The 17,564-nt window shown below is 38.8% G+C and overlaps 1 protein-coding gene across 1 annotated transcript in view; it reads right to left on the bottom strand.

Moving 5' to 3' along the window:
* The window catches only part of ABCA4 (ATP binding cassette subfamily A member 4), an 81,668-nt gene extending 72,875 nt beyond the window's left edge, over nt 1-8,793 (bottom strand). The window contains exons 1-4 of the mRNA XM_074152201.1: nt 8,728-8,793; nt 5,328-5,421; nt 4,551-4,692; nt 2,517-2,656 (exon numbers count right to left, since the gene is read on the bottom strand). Of these exons, the coding sequence (XP_074008302.1) occupies nt 2,517-2,656; nt 4,551-4,692; nt 5,328-5,421; nt 8,728-8,793 (442 nt within the window). The remainder of the gene's footprint in view (nt 1-2,516; nt 2,657-4,550; nt 4,693-5,327; nt 5,422-8,727) is intronic.
* Between the last annotated feature and the right edge of the window lie 8,771 nt (nt 8,794-17,564).

Raw genomic sequence — 17,564 nt, 5'->3', positions numbered from 1 at the left:
TAATGCTTTATTTTTAATGTTCAGATTCAGTGTGCTACTGTTGTTAGTGTTCTTTCTTCAGGGCCTTGTGTAAATAACTTTAGCCAACCCTTCACATTTACACTAATTAGTTAATTATACTAGTTAATTAATTATAGTATATTATAGTTAATTAGATTAGTTAGTTAGATTAGTTAATCTTATTCTATAGCATTGCAAAAATGACCCCTTGAAAAAATCATTCACAAGAAAAAAAAAACAAACTTATTTTCCTTGGAGCAGCATAAATTGTTTGCAGTTTAGTAGTCTACTAAGCTAGATTACCAACTATTAAACTAAAACTTAGCAAATCTTCAGGCAAACCAATGAGACTATCCACTGCTAAATTAAACACATGTAGGAGGCCACCAAATTTCCCTAATCCCATCTATAACAATATTCAAAATACTGCTGCTATTAAAGTCAAACAGTGCCAATCTTTTTTAAATTGTCTGTTACAAATCAGTATCGGTGGGAACTCTGCTTCAGAATGGTCCAAGTGAAAGCTTGGAAAGTGAATGTTGCTCACATCCATTGAATACTACAACCTTTATTAAAGGTAGTTCACATAGCATCAACAGATTTCGGTAAAGAATGCTTGAAAAGCACTAGTTATTCCAGTCTTTAGAACAGGCAATTGAAACTCATAAGAGCAGCATGTATCACGCTGACATGGGGAATGTAGCTTTAGACATCTCCACATAAATGGGCACAAACTTGCTTCTGAGTGTCTCCATTCTGTGAGTTAAGCAGAGTCTTATCAGAGTTTGACAAATAACTTCCACAATTCCATCTGCAATAAGCATATTCTATCCTAGGGCTGTAGGGCCTGAACAGAACTTCTTTAGTTGCTCCTCCAGGTATTTATTCAGCAGTAAATACTTAAAACAATAGTAGGGGCCTGTCCTTCATATTCTCAATGATGCCCTTCCTGGCACCCAGGCATTGTGGAGGGAAAAGCACACTACAGTAACACATCATATCAAATGTGTCAGTGCAAGATGGGAACAGGACAAGGAAGGAGGACTCAAGAGGTAGATCTGGTTTAAGGAATCAAGAGAAGAAGCAATCTTGATTCTGACATTTGTTAATTTTTCATTGCTCGGCTTTGCAGCTATAACGATACTATGTTATAAGACTGTTACTTAGGCAATAGTAGTAAGCTACACATTCTGCGGTACCTTTTTCTGTATTGAAAAATGTGGCAATGCACATTTTATTAGTTTAGCTCCAGAACAGACTTTGTTACTTTGTTTTATGAAACAGGAGATTGTAATCCTTTTTTTTTTTAAATAAAACACATTACTCATTACTCCCCCCCCCATTCTGAAAGAGCATTAACATTATATTTCACAGGAATGGGGAGGAATGTATTCTGTTTTCCAGCTACTGAATAAAGTTGGTACGGGATGCAAAGGCAACTTCCCAAACCACAGGGCATGGTCCCTTCGCAGTATCTTGCAAACCCATGGCATGTCATGCTTTTCCTCACCTCTAAATAGGCAGGTTTGGTTTCCATAATTGTACAAACCACAGCTCATGATTATACTCAAGTTCTTGTTTGCATTCTGGGGCATTTTGATTGTCTCACTGTTATTTACAATGAGATGGTCCCTTTTATACTTCTAATCAGAGACCTCTGGTAAGATAGTGGAGCATGTGTATCAGATGGTTTATACACATTTTATTAAAAATATATGGAGTGTGACTATTTGATTTTAATAAGAATATTGTTCCTGTGGCAAAGGACTTGAGAATGGGACAGATCAATTCTCAAAGCCAGTCCATTTTTGTGCCTTTAGTTTTAGGAGTATCTTTTGAAATTCTGTACTTAAAGCCCAAATATTAATTTAATATTTTATTATTAGTTCATTTCCTATTTTTCCCCAGGATTATGTTTTCAGTTTGGCAGGTTGTTCTGAGTTAAAATTAATGGAGTCATATAATTTGCAATTCAGTTTATAAGAAATGTGCAATGCCTTCTCTCTCTAAACCAGTCATCAAAACAAGAAGAAAGTGTTTCATTCTTCACTGTTCCAAATCTACTTCAGCTAACACTTGAAATAAAGTATCTCTAAGCTCTTCTCTAGGTTATGCTTCAGCATATATTCATATTTGGCTTCCATTCCTCTGCATATTCCAGTGACACTTTCTTACTGTTTTTGCCTCTACTGTAATAATAACGAAATCTCTTTATCCACATGTTTTACTTTGGACAGTGAGATATCCATGTTTCTGTGTTTTGAGTTTTATCTACTGTTATTTAAGGGAGATGCTTGTAGAATAGAGCTGACTGATTGCCTCTCTCCGTTCTCTCAAACAAAAGGTGTTTGTTACATCACTGGATGAGTTTTAACTTACCGTCTCTAACAGAAGGCAGAGCAACAGCCACATGTGAAAGACATTATTATAATAACAGTGTCAGTTCGCAAAGTAGCTACTAGTCAGCTCTCAGAAGGAAAAATTCAATAGTCTAAGGATATAGACAAAACAATTACCTGCAATTCTGTCAGGATTAGTTCTCATTGTTTCCATAAACTGAGTCATAATGATCAGTTCTTCCCAGATTCTGCCAAGGTCACGTATTTCAGGGGCATCCAGTAAGAGCTCCTGAGCATCTCTATATACCCTTGCAAGGCTGAAAGAAGAAATAGTGAATGAACAATAATTTAAGACTGGTGACTCTTGAGAACCTTTCAAATAATAAAAAAAAAAAAACAACGAAAGTTGACTTTCTCTGTGTTAGGGATGAGGGAAAAATAAATTATTTTGTCCTCAGTCTTGAAACTCAAAGCTCAGTTTTGTGGTGACAACAGAGTAGCTTCAGGTGGTGTGGGATTCAGTTAGATTTAGAAGTCCACAGAAGGTTTTAGAGGGCCACAAGTGTTGCAGAAGGTTGGCGTCTCATACACATTCTTCATTAGCCATGCGGATCTCGCTGAGGAGACAGGACCTTCCCCAGGCAGCATTCACCTCACAGCTGTGGTTCTGGCCCAGGATCAGCTCCAGCAGTTGGATGGGGCACTCTGGGCACACGCAGCCCTGCGCAGCTAGGTCAGTGCCATGGAATCACTCAGACACAGAATCCTCCTCCCTCTCCGAGCTCAGTCCCCTCTAACATAAGGGTGGCATTTAGGTCCCTTCAAAACATTTCTTCTAGGAGAGGCAGGAAAACAGGAGTGACAAACTGTCACAGGCAGCCGTTCACCTACTGGTTCTGGGTTAGAAAATGCAGTTCAAGCAAGAATGCAATTAGGTCCTGTGTTTATAAGCACGCACAAAAAAATTCTTATTAGCAGCAGGGGAGGCCATTGCATTTCTTTAATGGTGCTATGTTTTTCCATACATGGAATAGTATATCTCCTTACGACTTGTTTTAACTTACAGGAAACAGCAAACAGGAAGGACTAAATTCTTTCAGAAAACACAATGTATTTGCTTCCTCTGTGATGCAGTGAATTTACTCTGACTCACAAAGGGACAGTTTGCTCTGTAATAAGCAACCCAGAAAAGCCAGAATGTGTGGAAAACAGAACCCTCTAGTTTCATTGTGTGATTGACTGTACCGCACAAAAAAAGTCCAGCTGACTATTTTAAATCCTGTTTGCTAGGAACAAAAGGTCAAATGCTAAGTTAACTCCAAGCTACAGACTTTCATGGGACTGGAGCTTTAATGGCCTTTACATGATTAGCTCATAAATTTTAATCACTGGACGCTCAAAAGTGGACTATTTGCAAAGGGAGATTTGGAGCATTTTTTATAGCTATTCTAACAAGTTTTTACTCTAAGGGTCTTTGTTCACTGCATTGTCTTTCATGACTCAGCTACAACAAACAATGCAATGAAGCACTCCCACAGCTCTTTTTCACTAACAGTCCGGAAATCTCCCATCCTCCTATTTCATTAATAAGCTTAATATATGAAGGCTACTATGCTGATTAAAGTATATAGCCAAAACAGGTGCTACATAGGAAGTGGCAGCACAGATTTGCTTGTGTGGCTACTTCATCAGAGCTCTCATTCAGAGGGGACACCTCAAATGATGAGAAAAGAAAGCTTAGGAGTTTCATACTCTTATGTCAAAAACATTTGTCCTGAGACATTCACTAAACAGTAGGCAATAGAAAGGATCAATTTTATTAAGCGAACACATGTTCCCTAGAAACTAGTACAACTGAACTCTTCTGAGAAAGGCCCAAACCTACCACCACAAGCTCTGCTTCAACTTTGCTGACCACTGTTGAAATGAAACCAATGTGCTAGAACTGAAAATTTTTGTCTTCCAGTATTCGCACCCCAGTGTCTTCTTAAATGCTCACCTTTCCCTTCTTATTCATATCAGATAACAACTCTTTAAAATATTCCTCAGTGCACTGTGCAATCTTCCTAAAGAGGCTGAGCACACTCCATCCTTTCTCCCTGGATCATTCATGCCCATGAATGCTCAAGATGTGCCAAGAGCAGGCTATCAGCAGTTGCCTAGCAGGCCTGTCTTACCGCAACCCAGTCTCACATGTATAGCTCTGCTTACATGGAATTGTTGTAGTTGGACACAACACCTGGACTCTCTCCATGTGTTGGGCTGCGGAAACAGGGGTTGTTCATGTTACAGAAAATGCCATGTAACCATGGCAGCGTTCCTGCAGATGGCATTGCCTTGTTTGGGAAGTGACCTAGAGTATGGAAACACAAAATATAAATGATTACATGTCTTTTCTAATACAGCCTGTGTGAATCTAAATAGCACAATGGGTTGCCTCAGTACAGAAGGAATGGGATGGAAATGTTCCTGTGCAACCTGCTCTAGGTGAACCTGCTTTGGCAGGGGGTTTGGACTAGATGATCTCCAGAGGTCCCTTTCCCTTCCAACTCCATATCATTCTGTGATTCTGTGAAATCATATCAGTTTCTCTTTTACTAAGGAAAAAAAAAGTAACTGATATAAACAATATGGTTATTTTCAACTGAAATAAATTCTGAGCTAACTTTAAAAAAAAAAAAAGTTGTGAGGCAGTACTTTCTCAGTAACAGAAATACAGAAATCTACAACTTGACACGATCTTGAGACCTCATGTAAGCCTGACCACAAAGCATCTCACAGGAAAACTAAAGCTTGCTGCTTTGTTTTTTGTCTCCTCACTGGTAATTCTTACAGTGTATGGCTATAAATAACTAAACTACTGAAGAAGTCTATTCTTTTGCCACGGGAGACTAACACTCAGCAAACAGGTGCCAGTATCTCTGTCTGAGAACTTCTAGCCATTACCTAGCACAAATCAGAGCACTAAAACATCTTAAATGTTCTTACATTCATGTTGTCGATACAGTGGATTAGCTTTCCTCAGCCAGACAAGGGCAAGAAATAGTGAAAGAGGCCATACAAGCTCCACCAGAAAACGAAGCTGGAAAAAAAAAGAAAAAAGAAATTAAAAATTAATTTTACAGATGAACCATGTATAGAGTCACTAAGTGACCACATGGCTAAAGCCCCTTCTCACAGCAGCAATGCTCAGTGCAGCATGTGCCCATGGTTATCCCTTGCCTGTTTTACCACTTGGAAAGGACACCCCGAAATAGAAAGGATTTCATCAGTCTCATGAAGCATCACCATTAACTCAGAGGCTTCTCCACCTCTTCTAAAGAAACGTTTAAGCATCCTGACTGAAGTAAAAAGAGATGATAGGCAGTACTAAAGTATCAGATAGAGCAGATATAAGTCTAAATATTTTTATAGAAAGTGGATGACTCTATAACAACACAGGAAACAAGGATTAGATGCAAAAGAGAAAAAGCGAGGTTTTTTATCCATGCTTTTGTAATGCTGGGCTCATTAGCAGGCTGTCACTGCACTCTGCTTTCCCAAAGGTAAAAGACTTTAGCATAAGCTTGCATTCTTTGACCTTACTTTTGCTTCTTTTTGCCACCATTCATTTCAACATTATTAATTTTCTAATGCAGGTAGAAGTGTATATATTAAGATCAAACACCTTATTCAATAACATAGAAGATGCCATCAAAGGCCGCTTTATTGCCCAGATTTTTCAATACACTTAGAACAGTCACCAGCTCCCAGCCACGTCAGAAAATCAAGGGCACTGCTTTACCACAGAGCAACATCCTGCCTGGTTTTCAGTCTGTTCCTCCACTCGTGTGTTTCAGTTTGTTTTACTGCTTCTGTGTGTTTTGGCAGAGGTTTAAAACTACAACCCTTTGATCCTGTGACACAGGCTTTTGGGCTCCGAGGACCAGCTATGAGATTTTTGTGTCCATGTGGTGCTTTTTTTCTCCTCCCTACAAGAGCCAGGACAAACTCTCTCCAGAGCCTGGGTTATAGCACATACACAGGAAAGCCCTCCCTGCCCTTTTCCTTTGGTCCCGCCTCCCCAGCCAGGCACCAAATATGTAACAAGAATGCATACAGCAGCAGAGCCAGAGACAAGATGGGTCACGTGTGAATGGTTTTTTTGCAAACTGAGCCATGCAGGGCAAAAGATATTCCACAGCATAATTAAGAACGGGTTTTTGGAGCTGCCCTGTTTTTTCCACTATAACTTTGTTCAATAGCTTTAGTTAAGCACAGCTTATGGTTACAGCAAAAGGGTGGAAAGCTTTTCACCAGACAACCATTTCCTATTTCACACTTTTTATCATAAGGCTTTCTTTTTTAAAATAGGACAACACACCCCCACCATCAGCACCTAAAAGTTATGCATGCCTGATATTTTTAAAGCCAGACAAAATCTTACCAGTAGCAAAGTACAGATGACAATTATTAGAGAAGGAAACCTGCCACTGTACAGCTCTTCTTGACAGCTGTTGTGCACAGCTGACAATACAGCATTACAGACCCTTCTCGGCAGGGGTTCACAAGGGCTGACTAACACCATTGCCAGCCATTTGATAAGATGTTTGGGACAGGCACTACACACCCACAAACTCAGAGGGGTAAGAACTGGGGAGACTCCTTGGTTGTCATCTTTGCTGCAGGGTTAATCTGGGTTATTGCTCAGATGTCGAGTCTTACTTCATTCCCAGGAAACAGAAAATCCCCAGACTTGAATTCAGTAATTCCGTTCTGTCTGAGCTAACTAGCTTGGAAGGGATTGAAGGCTAAAGCACAAGGGAATCTCTCTTTCAAGCTGGTACACAATATGTCATGCGATAAGGACAGACCAAGTACTGTTAGCCCCCTGATTCTTTCCTGTGATCCTTTTCCCGAGGACACAGGTGTCTCAGAACTCGCTAGGAAGGATCAGAGAGCAACCCATAAGCATGCAGAAACACAAGATAAACAGCCAGAAATCCCAGCAACATGCACAGAGAAATGTAATATCCAGGCTCAGCTGTAATCGACCAAGCACACTGATATGGCCATATAAATCTGACAAGGTTAAAGTAGTTGTGGATCAACTGTTAACTCTGTAATGAAGTCTTTCCTGTTGTGAATTAGATTGGGCTAAATGATAGACTTGAGTAGAAGGTTGGATATGCCTCCATTTATGGCACTGCATGATGATTAACAAAAACCAGGCTTATTTTCCTAACACATGTTTTACAGCTACTTTTGACATTATGGATTTTTGTTTTAGCTACCTTGTTTCTCTGTATGGACAATTAAGCAGGTAGGTTTATATACTTAGAAAAGGAAATTATTTTTACTGACTCAGCTGTAAAATGTTTTACTCTTCAGAGTGGAGAAAATATTTAAGTGTTGCAGATTAACTCACTGTGCTTGCAAGCTACAAGGGGATCTCTGGCAACACCAGTTAGCATTTCTGAAAATTCTACAGGAAAAAAAAAACAAGAATCCCTGAAACCCAACCAGGCACTTTGGGTCACATAGCTGAGCAGATTTATCCAAATAAAACAGTGTTTCATAGACTGAAAATACTGAAGAATCACATGAAGATCCACTTGCTAAAAATTAAAAAACGGTGGCTTCCATTCTCTCAGTATACACACTTGAAGATCAGAGAGTCGAGGATTTTCTGTTTGGGTTTTTATTTCTGAACTCAAGAACCAACCTACTACAGCTCCTTGACAATCAGAACTTAAGTCCGGCTTCAAAAAGGGGTCCTTGTACTTGGTGTAATTTAGCTTAAGTATGGATTGATTATCAAGACCCTAGTTTGAAGTTTGGTTTGACTCTAAGAAAATTTGGCTTAAAGAAAAAAAAAAAAGCAATGACAAAAAAGATGGAAAATATTAGATAAATTTGCTCTAAGGCAGAGTATCATAAGATCTGAGAGGATTTGAAAGGATTTAAAATACTTCTCTGATTTTCACTTCACTTATGGCATTCAGCCATATTAAAAAAGATAAAATCTGTGTGAACTTCAGGGCCCTAACTGGATTCATATCTAAGAGCAGCTGGGTGCGAGGAGCAACACTGAGCTGAAAAGTGCCCATGATGCTTTCTAACAGGAGATCTTTTTATGTGAAAATACAAAAATATTACTACCCACCACTCTTCTCCTGGTACACAATACTATTTGTCAAAGAGAACCCCAACACAAGTATTCTATATTTAGTCTGTAAAGAACAGCTTTGCAAACTGCACCAAACAAGATCCCAGGCAGCAGGCCCATACACAGATAGCATTTGATTCTTTGAGAAATTTGTGATTTCTACATGCTGATAAGTGTACTGGTCACTTCATCCAGTGGTGCGCATAATCCAAAGCTGAAATCGAAAGACTAATACTTTACCTTTTGTCTTTTCCGGAGGATCCAGTTCTTCCAGAGTAGAAGTCTGACTTGCCTAAAGAAGCTCATTCTTCTGCATCAACACTTCTGGTTAACCTGTGGCAAAGGATGCATTGCCATTTCTCAGCTGACAATTGAAACAGACCTCAGAGCAAAATAGCAGCTTTCTATTCTTATTTTAAGATTATGTTATCATAGAGTTCTGTTCCTTTCATTGTCTGCACAATTTAATTTTGCACTTTATACACTACCATACATGAAAAATCGTGGTTTTCCTTTGTTTGGAGGCTGCTTCCTGTGACACATTTATCAGTGCCAAAAAGCAATAGAGAGGAAAAGTATCTCTTTCAAATGAAAAAAAAAGTCATTAACATTGAATCCAGCTATTAACTTGGACCTAAGAGTAACGAAAGCAGTTAATTGTTGCATCATTTATCAGATTAAATCTGTGCTTTCAAAATACTTTTTCCAAGAAAAGATGGATTTACAACCGGACATTAGCTTATATAAAACTGTTTAGTTACTATGAATTAGGTTTTCCATTCAGATATTATGAATGTATATTGATTAACACAGCCTGGAATGGATTTTGTAAAGGCGAATCCATTTTGTTGCCATTTGATTAAAAAAATACAGGATCTCATATTTTTATGCTTTTAAATTCAGCGGTGCCTACTACATTTTAGTAGGGATACAACAGAATTTAAATCATTGTATGTTCTGTTTTCTACGTTCATATCACCATGAATTTTCACCTTTAAAAGAGAATTTGACATATAAATCTAAATACAACATACAGGGACCTGTTAAAAAATAAACAAACATTTGATTTTGCTACCTTATAGGATTTAAATGATTGAAGAGTAGCTTCTTTGTGAATGGTTAGTAACTGAGAAAGCATGGAAAAGGAAATGGGAGTTAGATACTGGAAAATACTTTCTAATTATAAGAATGGTGAAGTAGTAGAACTGATGGCACGGGAGAGCTGTGGGGCCTCCATTGCTCAAGATTATTCAAACCCCTATCAAGACTTACACAGGTAAAACTGCTCATAGATTAGATGACTTGTTGAGTCTCTCTTGCCACTATTCTTCTAGAGTTTTGTTTCTGGAAAATCTTTTAAGTGGAGGAGATTTTGTCTGATTTTAAGAGACGAGGTTTGGAAAACATGTCAGAATTTTTGACCTAATTGTCAACAAAGCATTAGTTAAAATCATCAGATAAAAATCAGTAATAATTATTCGACTGCTTCAGAAAATCACCTCAGGTCTACATTTTATGAACTGAAAAGGAATTTAGACCTCAACCAGGGAGGAGGTAGCCAGAGATCTGGCTTCACACTGATGGGATCTGAAGCCTATTTCAACCCATTACAGGAGGAAACGTTACTAAAGTCTTGAAATTCAGACCAAAGAATTGAATACAGAGGAAGAAAACATTCTGTATCAAGTCGGCTAAATGCTAGTCTTACCAGAGCTTGTCACCCTGTATTTATGCAAAAAGGTAGGCAACCATGTAGTAACAGAGGCCAATTTTGCAAGCGTGTCAGAACACTGACATTTCTTTTTCACAGAGCTTCACTAGGAAACCAGCCTAGATTGATTATTTGATTACTAAGTGTACTCATGAGATAGAAAAGGTTAAATTTAGACACTAATATTAAATGTTTTTTCTCCTTCACTAATTGAAAAGAAGCACATGTAGTTCTTATTCATACATTTACTCAATGCAAGGGCGGAATAAAATTGGCTGAGCATCATCAAGAAAAAATACTTTTGCAGTTCCACTAGTGGCAGCAGGTTCTGAACATAAACAGGTTGATGGTTCATAAGAACATTCTTATGTGGAAAGCTGTCCTATATTTGGTTGCAGGCAGTTCCCAGCAGTCACCAACCTCAGGAGGTTCCAGTGAGGTTCTCTTCACAGAGTTGCCTACTATGGCAGTCAGGCAGCTTTCTGACACTCCTGCATAACCTGGGGCTCTCCAGCCTGCTGCCATTCTGAAGAATGAATCCTGCAGCTGAACGAATGAGGAAGAGCCAGTTTTGTTCCAGCTCCTCTCGCCTTCCTCTAACCCCCAGATGGACACTGCAATCTTTCTGTAACAGCTGTGAAAGGAAATTCAAGCCTTCATGTCAAGGCCATAAAATCTGTAGCCTGCCAATGGCCTGGCCTCTCTTCTTCCTTCTGGCTCTTTACTGAGCCATCCATCATTAAGACTTTCTGTCTCAGGGAGAGATTCCCTAGTGGTACACAGAGTCTTAGCTCATGTTTCTACATCTCTCACTATGTATAACATACCTGCAACACCCTGTAACTTTCACTACTATTAGCAAGAAAATTTGTAGTGCAAGGTCATAAATAGGTTTAAGATTGCCAGATAAAATGACTGTTAGTGTTTGCTCTGGAAAATTTAGCTATTTTTCTGAGACTGAAAATAAAGCGAGAAAATAAAGTAAAGAAGCCAGAACAAATAAGCTTGGGGAGAAAAAGGGCAGAAAGTAAGGTTATACAGGCTGTGCTTGCTACTTAACCTTAAAGGTTTTCTACATTAAACCTTGCTCATTACATTTATTGATAGTGATGGGGAGAGGTATTCCTTTTAAGAGGAGTAACTCAATGACAGACAACCTAATTAATATGCACAAAGTGCCGAAGGAATTGCTCTTTAAGAAAGTAACTACTAGATTGATTGCCAAGATTAAGATTCTGCTAAATGAGTTAGAATTTAAAAGTACTTTTCCTTTTGGCCTAAACCAAACTGTTTAAATTATGCCATTAATACATGAAGTGCAATCAAAATATAAAACTTAAAGATTCAGTTTTGCTCATAAGACACTTTTTAAAATCACCTCTAATTTTAGGATGAACAAAAATACATTTATATTTCAGAGTGCTTTGTTTATAAAACCTTCACTAGGGCCTAAAAGGAATGAACCCTGCTTTCTTAAATGGAACAGCTTCACAGATATGAGTGTTAAAAGTGTATTAACCTTATACTGCTTAGAAATCTGAATTAGGTGAACATGAGAGAAAAGTGTAGGGGAAAAACTCTTAAATAATGCAATCAGAAGTCACTGGACAGATAAGCCTCAGATTCTGTAGCAGCAGAGAATAAATAAAGAACAATTAATTTTCAATTCTGAAATATCTTTTCTTAACTGGACATTACTCAGACTAACATAGAATTGTGTGGTTAAGATTCAAGCTCTACTAATTTAACTAGAAGCAAAACACTATAATAAAATAATGCAGTAGGGACCATGATAAAAATAGTACCTAGCAATAATGTGTTGAGAACTCCAGTTGGGCTCAGGAGATACATGAACTTCTGGAGTGATTAGTCATGCTGGAGATCTCTCTTCATTCTTTAAAAGGCAGCACCCTGCTCACAAAATCAGTGGTGGCTTGAGACAGCTGCATTAGAAAAAAACACAGGCACTAGAAGAAATTCAGCTTCCAAAAAGGCAAAGTTTATTAACACAGATATTAACACCCTCCTAAAACCACAAAAAGCCTCCCACAGTTATGAATTGTACATTCAGATTTTCCATTAAGAAGGTAATGCAAATTACGACTGTCACTATTTAAAATGGCATGTGCTTGCCGCCTGAAAACAACATGCTCAAGGAATGTGACTTACTTCCATGGCATATGAAAATCTGTGTTTTGTTAATTTTCCTTTTGCAGGAACTGATTTGCTTTCCAGGGGGCTGATTGTAAGGACCAACAAAAATAACCTGGTTTTATCACCAGCATACTATTGAAACATGGGAAGACTCTTACAAAGCTCCAACTAAGGAAACTAAAAAAAGCACCTATTTTTTACTTTTTTATCTTTTTTTATTCCTGGCAGTTAATACTCTAATATGGAAAGATGATTTGCTGCATACATTCAGAAAGAAAACTCATATATATTGTTGACAGAAGACAAGCAAGAGAAGTAATTGGTTACATCAGTCATTACCACTTGTTTTAACACAGTGTTTAATAAATCCAACAGCAGTAAGAAAAGGCTCCTCTTACCCTGCTTATACTATATATATTACACCTTATTATCAAAAGCTATCAAGAAATTCTCTCAAGTATTTCTTTAAGCCATTATCTTCTGAATTTAATCATTACCTACAGTATGTTCCTGCTTTTTCTGAGGAGCCTGAGCTCCAGGGGTATTGACATATCACAGTCCTCCTCATTACCATCAGGTTAAGAACAGTGCAACGTGTTCGTTAATTCTCAAATTCTTTAATATTATCGTGAAAAGCAAGTGTCACCCTTGGTAACTGTATCAACAGATTCTTTCAACTGTATGCTGACAAGGCCTTAGAGAAGACAGAAGTCTTTCCCGCTACTTCAAAACTTAGCTCATGGGATTTTCAATACTTTCTTTCTGCTCCGCTTGTTTCATGATGGTGGCACAATTTTATTCTATTGGAGACAATGTTTTAGAGACTGTGAATTTCTAAGTTTTCTAGCCAAATCAGAACTGCAGTAACTGGAGAAGATGATTTTTTTCACGCTATTCCTTTTCACAAACGATTTTGACAAAATTCATGTCCTTGCTGTTGCTATGCTTCCCTTGTGAAAGGCCTGAGAAGTTTGTTCTTGTGACATCTGCGTGTGCAGAAATATAGGTAGTTCAGTACATTTCTTCATGGACCATCACTCCCTAAGAACAGAGACAGCAAGACACAAAACCACCACTATGGGAGAAAAAAAATAATTCATTCTTCTCATCTGATCTTTGATTTTGTTTTTTCTAGAACTTCTAAAATGCCAGCAAGCTGCAAGCTCACATAGCAATACATTAAGCTAAATACCACATGACCTTATATGTGCTCAGTCAGACCTCCAGAGACACATTCAGAGAGCTCTTCAACAAGCTCTATCCTACTTGAAATAATATTTACTAAATCAAGTTACATATTAATATTAAATGGCTCATTTTACATCTCCAACATAAATTACCCCCAAGTAGTATGGTCAGATCCAGAAGCAAAAAAGCACTGCGTGAACACTGAATTCTTTATAGATTTTAATCTAAGGGGTTGAAATAGACAGCAATGCAGCAAAACCTCCCACCAGTGCTCACGTCAGACAATTGCTCCGTATAAGCATTATCATAGCTTCCCTCACTGCCTCACTGTGACTGTTCTTCCAAATAGAAGTTGATCACCCATCCAGCCTTCGTTATTTAAACCAAAAAAAAAAAAAAAAGACATGGCAGTGTTTGCCTGTTTCTTTCTCCTTCACAGGGCTTTGGGGAGACCTTTAAGAGTTCTCCACAGAACTTCATTTCATTGAATTTAACAACCGTTTGGTTTACACCAGCCCACACTGCAGCTCTGACAGCAGAGCACTGCACTCAGCACACTTGCTTCCTTCTAGTGCCACCTCAGGACCTTCAAGCCTCTGCATGGATTTGCCACCTAAACCACTGACTTTAACCTGGCTTCCTTCACAAGGGATGACATGGCAACCTCCTCTTATACAAGTGGCTGTGATCTAATTTCTGTTGGCCATATGTTCACATCACAGCTCAGACTCACCCTGCTGCGATCTTGACAGAGAAACAAAGGACTTTATAAAGCCAGAGAGCGAAGTCTAAACTCTGACTAATGGCAGCGCAAAGCAGAGAAACTAGTGCTGCTGCTGCTTGGCTGTAGGCTGTGTTTAAGCACCACAACTATGTCTGAAGCAATCAGATAATTTAATAGTTATTTCAGCAAATAAACATTTTAACCCTGAGATTCTAAGTCAAGTTATTTTAAGAAAATGGATCCTTTTTTTGCTGCCCACATGTACAGCTCTAACAGATTAAACTAATCTCTCCTAATTAGATTTTTTACATCACAATTGGATGATGGTAGGATATATTTGTTTTCTATGTTCAACTACATCAGCTGTGCCTGTGACCCATTTTTGCTTTGTAAAGAGTGGGATCTTGGAAAGTGAACAGAGAAAGCTTATGTGGGGCCCATCAGTTCACATGGGAGGGGAAAATACGGTTCAGTTTACGAAGCACAACACAAAATCTTTCCAGTAGGTCTACCCACAGTTGTCACTATCATTTAGGGATTTTTTTAATGATTTGTACTTTATTGCCAACAACAGCAAAAAAGAAGGCATTTCATTTATGTATCAGAACACAATGAAACCAACAAATGAGTGGAAATAGAGATTTGGCGATAGTTCTTGCATTATGCCTACAATACATATCTGATAACATGAAAGTTCCCTGTGATGTACTTCATGAACACCTACAAGCAATACATAGGGTCATATGATATGCGCGTTCTGATATCCCCTCACCTGCATGTGCCATAGTTTTAACAGCTATTTTAAATACCAGCATTTTATTAGTTTTCTTATTTCCAGGTAAATGCTGTATGTATGTCCAGCAAATGACAAAAACATCCCTAGTAAACTCTCCAGCAACACAAGCAAAGATTTCTCTAAAATTATCAGAATTTTAAAATTACCTGAAAAGATAGCTTTGAAAATATGCACACTTATTTATACTGGGTGTGCTCATGGGCCAACACTTCTATTTTTCAGGAATAATGGTTTCCAGCATCCAGACAATTTCTTAACTGGTGAGGTGTTCTTTCTTATGCACGTACGAGAGCATGTCCCTAGACACAGCCTCACTAGAAAGCTAACACAATTAATAAAATTTTGCCCAGGCAGACTGCCCAGAAGACTGTGCGTGTATAAATGTATCATATATAGATAAAGAGACACGCCTATGTGTTTGTGTAGAGAAAACTACACATACACAGGCTGGGGTTTTTTAAGGTAAGTTTTACACCCAGCTATCTTAACCCAAGCTGAAGGTTTTTACATTTCTCCTAATGTGTTTCAGAGGCCTCCCTCCATGAAATAGGCAAGGAGTGATCTGAAAGACAAGAATGGGAAGTTCTGGCAAGCTGGGGTCGAATGGTATTTCTTGGATATAGCCTCTACTAAAAAATTAAAGAAAGGAGGTGGAAAGTGAGGAAACTACTTGTGCTACTGGAATAGATGGCAAAGAACAAGCTGCAAAGAAACGAGTGCACAGGAACTGGTAGAAGCTGTATTATTCACAAGGGTGCTGACATAATTGTTCAAGGGGAGTGCTGAAAAGAATCAGAGAGAATAAGAAGAAGTCCAGTGAAATTTGGTTTGAAATTTTTTAAGAATCAAAGACAATCAGAATCAGACTCTTCCCTGTCCTTGACATGTGGAGGAGTGGCATCTTCAACAGATCCTGTCCATGTGCAAACCCAGCAGTGGGCTAATCACCCCAATTTGTGGTTAAACAATCAAAAAGCACACCAAGTGCAAACTCAGATGGCATGACTACTTCTGGCATAATCCAGTTTACTTCACACAGACACTCTCTTCTTGTCATCCAGCAACGTAAGGGCTGAAGAGTGAGGATTTTCCTAGGATTCACCTTCCTCAAACATTTTACATTTCGGAAGATTTAGGACAGGTTTTTCTTCTACCCATGAAAGAAAACAATTTTCAGGGATCTTGTGCATCTCTGAACTACAAACAGAGCTCCCCTCCTTCTACAAAGATAAACGGGCACGCAGACAGAACATTTTATTCAGAAAGGCCTGTCTCCAAAGCGTCCTCCTGTGAAGCTTATTTATGTGTTGACATGTTTATATAAAATAGCATTGTTTGCAAATACCAGACATCCTCCTCCTCTCCCCCCAAACTTTGCTAGTGGAAAGTTGAAATGGTTTGTCCCATTTTCCCAACACATTAAGTCTGTGTCTACATTGACAAATGGGATGGCCCAGTAAGAGCAGATTTATAGTCAAACAGCGAATGCTGAGGACACAGCACCCACACACTATGTGCCTGGGGGTTACTTCAGATGAGCTGCAGTCTGGCACCATGGACTGAACATGCATTAGCAGCTGCAGCACATCAGGTACACTGCTGAAGCACATGTTCCCATTTAGTCTCATCCAAAGAGAATCAAGTCTGTGTGCTCTGAGACCACTCTGTGAAGAAGTGGTACATACAGGAGTCACTTCAAAAATACAAACATGCTCTGAACTAAGTTACCAATATCAGCTGATATACAGACTAACTGCCTTTCAGAGTGTTTTGTGTCAGCTTTCAGATCAACTCAGGCCTCTGTTATACTACAGAAGCTAAAGAATTCATGGATTTGCAAGCAAAACAAGGACTTCTTAAATAGAAGCAATAAAAAACTGGAAAACTTACCACAAAAGCTTACCTCGTTTAAGTACTGCTGTGCTATGGGAAAGAGAAAGGTTTCTGAAGGAATGTTCAGCTTGGCTGCAAAGAAACACATATCTTAGATGCTGTTAGTGCTTGCAAAATAACACTGCTCAGTTGTAAGGAGATTGTTTTAATCCCCTGCTTGACACAGAACAGCTCAACCTGCAAGTTTAAGGGCTCCCGAATAAAAATCCTCCCAAATATCCAAACTGACCAGCACAAACACAATAAAGTCTGTACTAGGAGGCTGATATTTCTGAAGGTATTTCTTCAGATCTGAACAAACCCTGTATTTGAAAAGATGGTCTCAGAAGGGTAGTTCTGGTAGCATTAGCAGCCTTGCTAAACCAACAGCTGCCATGACTAATTAGGTCAGGGATTTAAAGCAGTCAGTACTCTGCCAAAGCTTTAAGAGGGATGAGACAGTGCCTTAGGACTTCAGAAAACGAAATTACCAAGCAAACGTGACACAGAAAGGCTTCCTCCCCAGAGGGCAAGCCGCAGGGTGCTGGCACTTGGCATGACCCTGTCACCTGAAGCAGGTGGGTGGGATTACTGCCATTCAGTTGGGCTGAAGCAATTTCAAACCTGGGGAA

The sequence above is a fragment of the Numenius arquata genome, chromosome 8 (assembly GCF_964106895.1).
Source record: "Numenius arquata chromosome 8, bNumArq3.hap1.1, whole genome shotgun sequence".
NCBI classification, from domain to species: Eukaryota; Metazoa; Chordata; class Aves; order Charadriiformes; family Scolopacidae; genus Numenius; species Numenius arquata.
Note: the sequence above shows the minus strand (reverse complement) of the source record. Positions and strands in the feature narration are given on the sequence as shown.